We start from the raw sequence: 12,465 nt of genomic DNA, 5'->3' as shown, positions 1-12,465 counted from the left end.
CTGCAGTTCTTCATCTATTTGAGATGATTTCACTGATGAAAGATGTTTTACTGCCATCTACTGGTTTGCATTGTAGATTCCTCTACACAAATGTCCCTATTATGTTCATTAAGAGTGTTAAACTGTCCTTCTTTCTGTAAATCATTGTGATCCAACCTCCTGGATTATTCATGTCATCCTTTAATCATTTCCCACTTCTGCAGTTTATTACACATTGGTTGTGTAGGAGGCAGTGGATTAGTTGCTAGTTTTGAGGGTTTCCTCTTGGTGCTTTGGTGGGTTTCCAATACAAACACTTTCCTTGAAGGCTGAATTGTTCATAGTGTTTGAATGGGTGTGTGTGTGTGTGCACTAATGCCCTGTGATGGATGGCACCCTTTTCAGGGCATCCCCTGCACTGTGCCCCAAGGTTATTATAATTTCAATTCAATTTATTTGTATGGTGCTTTGTCTCAATGCAGCTTTACAGAAATATAGAAACAGAATAAAAAAAATAAATTAAAATTAAGTTACTATTTATCTCTAACATTTATCTCTAATGAGCAAGCAAAGGGTCGACAATGGCGAGGAAAATCTCCCTGAGATGATATGAGGAAGAAACCTTTAGAGAAACCAGACTCAGAAGTGAACCTCATACTCATTTGGGTGACACTGGACAGGAAATAATGTAAATGTAAATAATGTCAATCTCGGAGTTCACCACAGACTCAACACTAATTCCTTCCTGTCAAAGTCTTCAAATGATTGTTGATAAAGACCAGACCAGACCATACAGCTGACTGATATAACAAATGACATTTTATGACATAGGACTTTCTATGATATTTCACAGTATAGGTACTCGAAATGCAACAGAGCACTGTTCAAATGAAGAATGTGCAGCGAATGGATAAATAACAAGCTTATGTGCAGTAGATTTAAGTCAATATGTGACAGTGTGAACAGTTATTCAGAATTAATCAAAAAATAACCATGATGCCATGAGTAACAATCGTGTCTTTTATTTGTGCTGAATAGAAAATAAAGCCAAAAGCTTAATCATGTTACACAAAACATTAAACTGCTTTATATGTTAAGTAAGTAACATTAGAAAATTAGAAAACAATGTTAGACGTAAAAACGTCTATTAGAAAACAAAAACGTAAATTAGAAAACAATTCCCTAATTAGTTATAAATATGCCTTTTATTGGTGCAGAAAATAAGATTAAGTAAATAAACTCAATAGCAAATAGCAGGTAAAACGAAGCATTCTGAAAAGTCCCCTGAATCTAGGTTGAGTTTTTAATTTTGATGACCTTCTGCACCCAGTCCACCTCAGGGTCTGCACACATGCGATAACCCCTCTTTGTGGTCAAACTGTAGTAAAGAAGATTCACGTCAGTGTAGAACTGTGAAATGAAGTAAAATGATTTTTTTTTTTAAATGAATAAGCAGGGTTGACTTACATGACACCAGGAAGTGTACAGTCAGGTCTTGTTTCTATGTAAGACACAACGTTCGCTGCGGGGAACGGGCTTTTATGAAACTCGAAACAGCACAATCCTGCTCCATTTGCATCTGCGTACAAACATTTAGCTATTTATTTCTGAACTTATTTGAAGAATAAAAACCATGAGTCATTCTTAAAGATCTAAATGAATATTCAGAATCATTTTTCAGTCCGTAAAGTGATAGAGTTCATTTGAATATGTGACCATCACTCTTTAAAATGATCATTAATGAACTTCAATAGATAAATACAGAATTAATTTAATAATAAAAATCACAAAATCTTACTCTGTGCCACTGTGAAGCTCTGAAGGCAGGAAAGACCCAGCAGAAGCAGCAGGAGAGTACATGAGGACATGGCTGCTGATGGAGATGATGATCGTGCTGATGTGTGATGTCTGAAAATAATGCAGTTTTGACCATCGGTGAGGGGCTTATAAACCGATCAGGGGAAGAGGAAGAGGAAGAGAGTGTGTGGTGGGGTGGAGGGCAGTTTGAACATGACGGAAAGTTCCTGTCTGACTAAGTAACAACAAAAACCCCTATATATTTCTTCCACAAGAACCATCTGTGGTTTTTACCTCGAACTAGAAAGACCTGATCAGCAGTTAATATTTCTTGGACAGTTTTGCCTCTCCTAAACGTTATTGATCACACATGAGAAAAAGGTAAACAGCTTTAAGAAACAATAAATGAAATGATGAAAGAATAAAATTGGGCTGTAAAAGATTAGTACTTCATCATCAGTCTCACCCTGAACATCAGAAAGACCAATTAGAAGGACATGGACCTGACAAGAGTAGAGCGACACCAAACTTTACTGCTGATGAGAAGATCCAAGGTGGAGAGAGAGAGAGAGAGAGAGAGAGAGAGAGAGAGAGAGAGAGAGAGAGAGAGAGACAGAGAGAGAGACAGAGACACAGACACAGACACAGAGTGAGAGAGAGATCCTGGACGTCCACATCCCTCACAGAACATGTCTCCATTGGCTCAGGAACCATGGAAGCAGATCTGCTCCCTGAGGAACCCTAATGCATTCACCTGAGGATCTCAAAAACATCTACAGACTCCTCTACAACAGGAGAGATGAGCTGGCAGTGTCCTCAGGATCTCAGGATCTCATTCTGTCTCTCACTGTTCACATCTATGAATTCTCAGGGCTCTCAAGCCAAGAAAATCTATGACATAAAACATTCCAAAACGAAATATTTGAATTAAACAAAACATATTAAATTGTACAAAGTAGTGCTGTTGGTTATTAGCCTTATTTTTCTGAAATTTCTTCTTCTTCTTTTGGCTTTTCCCTTCAGGGGTCGCCACAGCGAATCATCTCTCTCCACCTAACCCTATCTTCTGCATCCTCAACACTTGCACCCACTAGCTTCAAATCCTCATTAATTACATCCATATACCTCCTCTTTGGCCTTCCTCTGAAATTCTGAAATTTAATTACACAAAATTTATGATAAATTCATTATTTATTAATTATTTATTCATTATATATAAAATATCATAAAGCCAGGGCCCCTTGGCACCATCTCAGGGCCCCCAGTTTAAGAACCACTGACCCTAGACTACTTGTTCTGAGCAGGTGTTGTCAGTGAACAGGCTGTAAAACTGTTGGCTAAGTTACAGACACTCATGAAAAACTCCTGCTGATTATCTGGGAAACGTCTCTAACAGCAGTCACAATGTCATTGTTTGTGTCAAACAAGTTGTGAATTAGTTGTAACATTAAAACAGGAGATCATGACTTACTCTGTGCTCAAAGTGATGCTCGCAGCTCCAGGGCTTTTCTCTGTGGGTGAACGAGGATGATGCTGAACAATTCCAGGATCTGCTTTTTTTCATTGGTTGTTTCGTTAAATCTTACCCAGATACAATAGTGCTATTCTCTGATTGGCTGTTGTGAAGCCTCTTTTTTTGATTGGCTGTTAAGTGTCAGGCTTGACTATAGAGACAGCGGTGAGGACAGATACATTTTGGACACTGCGGCTTATTAAATATATGATAAATAGTAAGTTTTTCTGCATGAGAAATACAATGTGTTTGGGAGAGCGAGACAAAAGACCCAAATGAGGGACTGTTACACTCAATGCGTGATACTTGAGAGCCCTGAAATCTGGTAGCATCACTGCCACCATTTCACACCTTCCACGTCCATCTTCCCGTCACTCACTCCAACACTGTCAGCGTGTAAATGCTAAGTGTGCAGTTTTTACAGGAAAACACAGAGTTACTTTAACATCTATTTAGACATACACGTTAGTGTAAACTGCACAATACGTCACCTCATACAAATATAGTAGCAAAAAATAACAACTAGAGTGTGTTTACTGTATATCACTGCAATTTATTGTTTTCATTTTTTTATTACACATTTCACACATTTTCACTGTAAGAGAGTGTGTGTATTAGAAAAAGTTTTTATACCTCATTTCTCTTTTATACACTAACTTATCCTCTTATCCCCTTTACCTCATTATCTTTTATTCCTCAATATATCACACCTCACTGTCCCTTAAACGTCACTACCTCTTACACCTCATTGTTCCTTATAGATCACTAACCTTTTTACTTCATTAGAACTAATAACACAATATCCCATAGACCCTTATACCTCATTATCACTTTTACCTCATTATACCTTAGACCTCAATATCTCTGATGTGTGATTTCCCCTTACAGTATTCTCAGTAAATACACCTGATTTATTCTTTAACTCTGCCTTAAATATTTCTCTCTATGTGATAGTGATGGTATTGCACATCTTAACACACCTTAACACACCTTAACACACCTTCCACCAGCTGAAGCACCTGATTATTATTCAGTGTGAACCGTGTTTCTGTAAACCTCGTAAATTAAAAAAACGATGATAATAATGAGTTATAAATGTGTGCTTTATTTATGCAGAAGATAAAACAGACTGAAAAAAAGCTTTGTCTTGTTACACACAATATCAGATTGCTTTAAGTACTGTGTAGGTAAAATGAAACATTCTGCAAAGTAAAGCTAATTTCATGGAGAGACGCTTTAATTTGTCTTCTGAATCTAGGCTGGGTTTTTAATTTTGATGACCTGCTGCACCCAGTCCACCTCAGGGTCTGCACATATGCGAAAACCCCTCTTTGTGGTCAAACTGCATGAAAGAAGATTCGGGTCAGTGTAGAACTGTGAAATGAAATTAGATTAATAAAAAAAAAAGGAAGCAGGGTTGACTTACATGACACCAGGAAGTGTACATTCAGGTCTTGTTTCTACGTAAGAAACAACGTTCGCTGCGGGGAACGGTCTTTTGTGGAACTCGAAACAGCACAATCCTGCTCCATTTGCATCTGCTTACAAACATTTTAATATTTACCTTTTAATTTTTTAACTAATTTAAAAAATAAAAAAAATGAGTGAGTAAAAATATTCTAAAATATCAAAATGAATATTCAGAATCATTCTTGGGTCCATAAAGTGATGAAGTTCATTTGAATATGTGAACATCACTCTTTAAAATTATCATCAGTGAACTTCAATAGATAAATACAGAATTAAATTAATAATAAAAAACACAAAATCTTACTCTCTGCCACCGTGAAGCTCCGAAGGCAGGAAAGACCCAGCAGAAGCAATATGAGAGTACAGGAGGACATGGCTGCTGATGGAGATGATGATTGCGCTGATGTGTGATGTCTGAAAATAATGCAGATGTGACTCTCAGTGCTGGGCTTATAAACCAATCAGGGGAAGAGGAAGAGAGTGTGTGGTGGGGTGGAGGGCAGTTTGAACATGACGGAAAGTTCCTGTCTGACTAAGTACAGTAACAACAAAAAACCCTATATATTTCTTCCACAAGAACCATCTGTGGTTTTTACCTCGAATTAGAAAGACCTGATCAGCAGTTAATATTTCTTGGACAGTTTTGCCTCTCCTAAACGTTATTGATCACACATGAGAAAAAGATAAACAGCTTTAAGAAACAATAAATGAAATGATGAAAGAATAAAATTGGGCTGTAAAAGATTAGTACTTCATCACCCATTATACCACAAAATATACTTATAGTCCCTTTTCAAGAAGATCAGTCTCACCCTGAACATCAGAAAGACCAAAGAGAAGGACATGGACCTGACGACAGTGGAGCGACGCCAAACTTTACTGCTGATGAAAAGATCCAAGGTGGAGAGAGAGAGACAGAGAGAGAAAGAGAGAGGGAGAGAGAGAGAGAGAGAGAGAGAGAGATCCTGGACGTCCACATCGCTCACAGAACACAGATCAATTGGTTCAGGAACCATGGAAGCAAATCTGCTCCCAGAGAAACCCTAAGTCATTCACCTGAGGATCTTAAAAAACATCTACAGACTCCTCTACAACAGGAGAGATGAGCTGGCAGTGTCCTCAGGATCTCATTCTGTCTCTCACTGTTCACATCTATGAAATCTGGTAGCATCACTGCCACCATTTCACACCTTCCACCTCCATCTTCCCATCAATCACTCCGACACTGTCAGCGTGTAAATGCTAAGTGTGCAGTTTTTACAGGAAAACACAGAGTTACTTTAACATCTATTTAGACATACACGTTAGTGTAAACTGCACAATACGTCACCTCATACAAATATAGTACCAAAAAATAACAACTAGCCCTCTGATGGGTTGGCACTCCAAAGACGCCTGAGATACTGTAGGCACAGGCTCCCCATGACCCGAAGGTAGTTCGGATAAGCGGTAGAAAATGAATGAATAAATGAATGAAAATAACAACTAGAGTGTGTTTACTGTATATCACTGCAATTTATTGTTTTTATTTTTTATTACACATTTTACACATTTTCACTGTAAGAGAGTTTGTGTATTAGAAAACCTCATTATCTTTTATTCCTCAATATGTCACACCTCACTGTCCCTTAAACGTCACTACCTCTTACACCTCATTGTTCCTTATAGATCACTAACCTTTTTACTTCATTAGAACTAATAACACAATATCCCATAGACCCTTATACCTCATTATCACTTTTACCTCATTATACCTTAGACCTCAATATCCCTGATGTGTGATTTCCCCTTACAGTATTCTCAGTAAATACACCTGATTTATTCTTTAACTCTGCCTTAAATATTTCTCTCTATGTGATAGTGATGGTATTGCACATCTTAACACACCTTAACACACCTTAACACACCTTAACACACCTTCCACCAGCTGAAGCACCTGATTATTATTCAGTGTGAACCGTGTTTCTGTAAACCTCGTAAATTAAAAAAACGATGATAATAATGAGTTATAAATGTGTGCTTTATTTATGCAGAAGATAAAACAGACTGAAAAAAAGCTTTGTCTTGTTACACACAATATCAGATAGCTTTAAGTACTGTGTAGGTAAAATGAAGCATTCTGCAAAGTAAAGCTAATTTCATGGAGAGACGCTTTAATTTGTCTTCTGAATCTAGGCTTGGTTTTTAATTTTGATGATCTGCTGCACCCAGTCCACCTCAGGGTCTGCACATATGCGAAAACCCCTCTTTGTGGTCAAACTGCAGGAAAGAAGATTCGGGTCAGTGTAGAACTGTGAAATTAAATGCAATTAATTTTAAAAAATATATAAAAAAAAAAAGCAGGGTTGAAAACTTACATGACACCAGGAAGTGCACATTCCGGTCTTGTTTCTTCGTAAGAAACAACGTTCGCTGCAGGGAACGGTCTTTTGTGGAACTCGAAACAGCAAAATCCTGCTCCATTTATATCTGCGTAAAAACATTTTAATATTTACCTTTTAATTTTTTGTACTAATTTACAGAATAAAAAAATGAGTGCGAAAAAATTAAATAAAAACCATGTCATTCTTAAAGATCTAAATGAATATTCAGAATCATTTTTGTGTCATAAAGTGATAAAGTTCATTTGAATGTGAACATCACTCTTTAAAATGATAATTAATGAACTTCAATAGATAGATACAGAATTAAATTAATGATAAACACAAAATCTTACTATCTGCCATCACTGTGAAGCTCTGAAGGCAGGAAAGACCCAGCAGAAGTAGCAGGAGAGTACATGAGGACATGGCTGCTGATAGAGATGATCGTGCTGATGTGTGATGTCTGAAAATAATGCAGTTATGACACTCAGCACTGGGCTTATAAACCTTAGCTCAGTTTGTTTAGTCACCAAATAGATATACAAACTGATAGCGATCTGTCAAATAAGACTGGAGCCAGGAGAGGGCTGTCCCTTTAACATCAACAACATGTTTTAACCTATAAATTAAAAATAGCCTGGTCAATGGTATGAAAAGCTGCAGCAAGATCAAGTAACACCAGCAAGTAAACACGACCCTGATCAGAGGCCAGTAACAGGTATTTAGCAGACACCCTTATCCAGAATGACTTACAATTTATACAACTGAGCAATTGAGGGTTAAGGGCCTAACTCAGGCGCCCAGCAGTTGTAGCATGATGGACCAGGGATTTGAGCTCACAACCTTCTGCTCAGTAGTCTAATGCCTTAACCACTAGGCTACAATATCCCACAGGTCATTTACCACTTTAACCAGCGCTGTCTCTGTGCTATGATGAAGCCTGAATCCTGACTGATACAGTTCATGGATATAAATCCTTTGTACTGTAGGTCTGAACATAACTGCTGAGATACAACAATTTCTAGGATCTTTTAGATAAAGGGGAGGGTTGATATTGGCCTATAGTTGGACAGATATCTTGGTTCAAGGTCAGTTTTTTTAAACAAAGGTTTGATAACTCCTAGCTTAAAAGATGGCACATAGCCTGTGCTAAAGGAAGAATTTATTATTTTTAGAATGGGATCAGTAGCTACCGGTAGTATCTGTTTACAGTATAGAAACATGTGGGTATGGGATCTAGTATGCAGGTTGATAATTTTGAAGAAGAAATTTGTGAAAATAAGTCTCTTGAAGGCGAGTAAAACAGTATAAGAGCTGATCAGAAACAGTAAAATTATTATATACAGCATTATCTATCAAATTGTTTAGTTTTAAATTTGTAATCTGAATTTTCTGCCTGATCATTTTCATTTTTCCAGTAAAATAATTTATGAAGTCATTGCAGCACACATAGATGGTGTGCGCTTTTCTACAGTGGTTTAACTCTTAGTTAATTTTGCTCCAGTATTTAACCCAGAATGCATTTACTGTATATCTCTGCAAATTAAGCCTTTTAATAATTAATTATTTCAGAATTTTATGACAAATAGCACACACGCACTTTCAGAGAGTTTGTGCATGACAAAAAGGTTTTCATATATAAATTTCCTTTTATACAAAAACTTATCCTCTTATCCCCTTTACCTTATTATCACTTATTCATCAATACCTAAAAATACTGTCCATTAAACTTTACTCTCTAATATCCCTGATGTGTGATTTCCCCTTACAGTATTCTCAGTAAATACACCTGATTTATTCTTTAACTCTGCTTTAAATATTTCTCTCTATGTGATAGTGATGGTATTGCACATCTTAACACACCTTAACACACCTTAACACACCTTCCACCAGCTGAAGCACCTGATTATTATTCAGTGTGAACCGTGTTTCTGTAAACCTCGTAAATAAAAAAACGATGATAATAATGAGTTATAAATGTGTGGTTTATTTATGCAGAAGATAAAACAGACTGAAAAAAAGCTTTGTCTTGTTACACACAATATCAGATAGCTTTAAGTACTGTGTACGTAAAATGAAGCATTCTGCAAAGTAAAGCTAATTTCATGGAGAGACTCTTTAATTTGGCTTCTGAGTCACGGCTGGGCTTTTAATTTTGATGATCTGCTGAACCCAGTCCACCTCAGGGTCTGCACATATGCGATAACCCCTCTTTGTGGTCAAACTGCAGGAAAGAAGATTCGGGTCAGTGTAGAACTGTGAAATGAAATAAAATGAATTTTAAAAAATGTAAAAAAAAAAAAAAAAAAGCAGGGTTGAAAACTTACATGACACCAGAAAGTGTACATTCAGGTCTTGTTTCTTCGTAAGAAGCAACGTTTGCTGCAGGGAACGGTTTTTTGTGGAACTCGAAACAGCACAATCCTGCTCCATTTGCATCTGCGTACAAACATTTTAATATTTACCTTTTAATTTTTTGTAAAAATTTAAAGAATAAAAAAAGAGCAAGAAAAAATGAAATAACAACCATGAGTTATTCTTTAAGGTCTAAATGAATATTCAGAATCATTTTTAGGTCCATGAAATGATAAAGTTTATTTGAATATGTGAACATTACTCTTTAAAATGATCAATGAATTTCAATAGATGAATACAGAATTAAATTGATGATTAAAAAAAACAAAATCTTACTCTCTGCCTTTGTGAAGCTCTGAAGGCAGGAAAGACCCAGCAGAAGTAGCAGGACCATAGAGGAGGACATGGCTGCTGATAGAGATGATGATCGTTTAGATGTGAGATGTATGAATAACGTGGATGTGACCGTCTGCACTCGGTTTATAAGCTGATCAGAGGAGGAAGAGGAGGAGAATGAGGAGGAGGATGACAGTTTGAAGGAATGAAAAAAAATCCATGCTGAGTAAGAAATCAAGAAGCAAACAACCACTCTTCCTGTGGTTTTCACCTAAAGAGAGAAAGATCTCAGCAGATTTAACAGCTTAACAACTATCTTAATCATGCACATGAAAAAAATCAAGACATGCAAGATTTACCAGAGTAAAAATGATCTAACGAGCATGACAAGAGCATTCCCATGTGCACAAAGCAGCTCCATGAAGACATGGTGTGGAGGTGAAGGTTGGAGTGAAGAACTCGAGTGTCCTGCACAGAGCCCTGTCTATGAAATGGATGAAATAAAACTGGAGTCTCCTCAAGATCCCAGCATCAGTGTCTGATCTCAATAATGCTCTTGTAGCTGAGTGAACACTAATCCCCACAACCACAATCCAACATCTAGTGGAAAGCAAACTGCTAACAAGCAGAAGTCCTGTGTCGGAAAACCTACCAACTGTTATGAAGCCCTGATACTCCTTCAATAAATGCAGATCTGCATGGCCTGTGGGAAGAAACTCCATCTCATTGTCCTTGTGTTGGCCTTCCGAAAGAGGAAGTGCTTTCCTTACCACAACAGAGAGAAGAGTCGATGTTCAGATAGTGGTGGGGGTTCATCACTATGTTTATGGCCTTGGTCCAGCAACACTTGTTGAAGATCATCAGCTGCTCTCTACACTCTGGTGGGACCCCTGACTTAGGCTGTTCCTAAACCTGGCTGTGATGAATGCTCATAATGGTTCCTCAAACTTCCTTCTAAGGTGCTAAAGATGCAGACAGGCTTTCTTCACCAGGGTGTTGTGACAGGATCATGACAGGTTCTGCATGGTGCAAACACACAGGTATCTGAAACTTTCCACTCTCTCCAATGATCACAACAGGATATTTAGGAGGAGCTTTTTCACCTTGGACCAGTTCTCCAGGTAGGTTGTTAGAGATCAGACCAACACAACAGTTTCCTCAGCAAACTAGACATTGGTGGTAGAGCTGGAAGTGGCCAGACAGTCATAAATGTAGAGAGAGTACAGCAGGGGCTCAGGGGCTTCCAGTACGAGGGTGAGGGAGGGTCAGACATGTTTGCCGACCTGTACTGCCACCTGGACCACCATCTGGGTGGTGAGTTTGAATGGAACTCCTAATGGTACATGAACTGTAGTCAACAAACAACACAAAATTCTCCCTTTACTCCTAATTATCATTAAAATTTCATTAGAACTTGCACCACGTTTATTTAAACTGTCTGAAGATCCCGAGTGGGGTATGAAGATTTAGGTCCAAGGTGGTTTACAGGGTGCATTTGAGATGCAAAATACCACCAATGAATATTTAAATGAACGTTTAAGCTCAGACAGCATCACATTCTAATGGCAGAACGGTAATGATTTAAATCAACTGTTTCTGTAAACCACTGTTACATCAGTGGCTTATCATGCAGGATCAGTGCAATAATGTGCTGCTGCAGCAATCTGCAGTCCTGACTGTGGTCAAAGGGAAGTGAGTTGGGGGTGAAAAGAGCCGCTTGATCAAGAACAAGATAACATTCAGCATGTAACACACACACACACACACACACACACACACACACAAATCCTCTTCAACTCACTGTATATAATGTATAATGAATGAATAAAAAATAAGCTTGAGTCCTAATAATGTCTGAGTGATGATGGATCTGAACCTGAGACAACACTTGATCACACAATATGACCCATTAATCAGGTGATGATTTAATCTGGGGTTATGACATCACAAGTCTTTATTATACTACATGCACGTCTAAAGTATTGTTAATGACGCATAACGAGACTAATTATAATGATAATTATAATGAGATGCATAATTGTGACTCAGTCATAGTGAGATGAAGCAGATACACAACAAAGATGGAGAATAAATCTATAGCAGAAAACATCTTTTGTTCGTGTTTTACCGTTTCTGTTGTTGACATCAGACCGAGGTGACATCAGACCGGGTTGACATCAGACCTGGGTGACATTAGACATCATTAAGGCCTGTTGGTTCTGCAAAACTCACGCAGATCTCAACGAAATGCAAAAATCCAATCTGCTCTAAGTCCAGAACTGTGGTCTGACTGACAGATCTAATGCAGGCTGAGGAGTTCAAATCAAACATAGATCAGATTTAACAGCTAAATGTTCAGATCTAGACTCCTTCTAATTTCTGCAACAAGATTACACTGTTTAAATAAAAATAGTTAGTCTTGAATTGGATTTTTTTTTCTCACTCACAAGTGGTAGTTTGTATGGAAGCTTTTCAGTAAGTGAAGCTACACGGAGGTGAGCGGAGAGTTTAAAGGTTTAGAGAGAACACTGGGTTTAAGGTGTTATTTTTAGATCAAACATCTAAGCGCTCAGAGCTTTATGAGATTTCACATGAGTCAAATTGTTCTTTTGTGCGAAAAAGTATGAATCAGATCTTTATGATCAGATAAAA

General features: G+C 37.7%; 2 protein-coding genes across 3 annotated transcripts; both read right to left on the bottom strand.

The window, feature by feature from the left end:
- Positions 1 to 4,374: 4,374 nt before the first annotated feature.
- On the bottom strand, positions 4,375 to 11,974 carry LOC132849145 (C-C motif chemokine 18-like). 2 transcript variants are annotated; one of them, XM_060875369.1, is made up of 4 exons: positions 11,942 to 11,974; positions 9,814 to 9,964; positions 4,716 to 4,827; positions 4,375 to 4,631 (listed from the first exon to the last, which is right to left on the bottom strand). In XM_060875369.1, exons 1-4 carry the CDS (start codon positions 11,957 to 11,959, stop codon positions 4,544 to 4,546), a joined length of 369 nt encoding a protein of 122 aa, XP_060731352.1. In that variant the 5' UTR covers positions 11,960 to 11,974; the 3' UTR covers positions 4,375 to 4,543. The 2 variants fall into 2 exon arrangements, with proteins under 2 accessions (XP_060731352.1, XP_060731351.1); XM_060875368.1 differs by lacking the exons at positions 4,375 to 4,631; positions 4,716 to 4,827 and adding exons at positions 9,090 to 9,346; positions 9,450 to 9,561.
- On the bottom strand, positions 6,762 to 7,736 carry LOC132849147 (C-C motif chemokine 18-like). The gene is made up of 3 exons (XM_060875372.1): positions 7,476 to 7,736; positions 7,117 to 7,228; positions 6,762 to 7,018 (listed from the first exon to the last, which is right to left on the bottom strand). Exons 1-3 carry the CDS (start codon positions 7,546 to 7,548, stop codon positions 6,931 to 6,933), a joined length of 273 nt encoding a protein of 90 aa, XP_060731355.1. The 5' UTR covers positions 7,549 to 7,736; the 3' UTR covers positions 6,762 to 6,930.
- Positions 11,975 to 12,465: the final 491 nt, after the last annotated feature.

Source organism: Tachysurus vachellii, chromosome 7 (genome assembly GCF_030014155.1).
Source record: "Tachysurus vachellii isolate PV-2020 chromosome 7, HZAU_Pvac_v1, whole genome shotgun sequence".
NCBI lineage: Eukaryota > Metazoa > Chordata > Actinopteri > Siluriformes > Bagridae > Tachysurus > Tachysurus vachellii.
The sequence above is the reverse complement of the archived record's forward strand: the minus strand, read 5'-3'. Positions and strand labels throughout refer to the sequence as shown.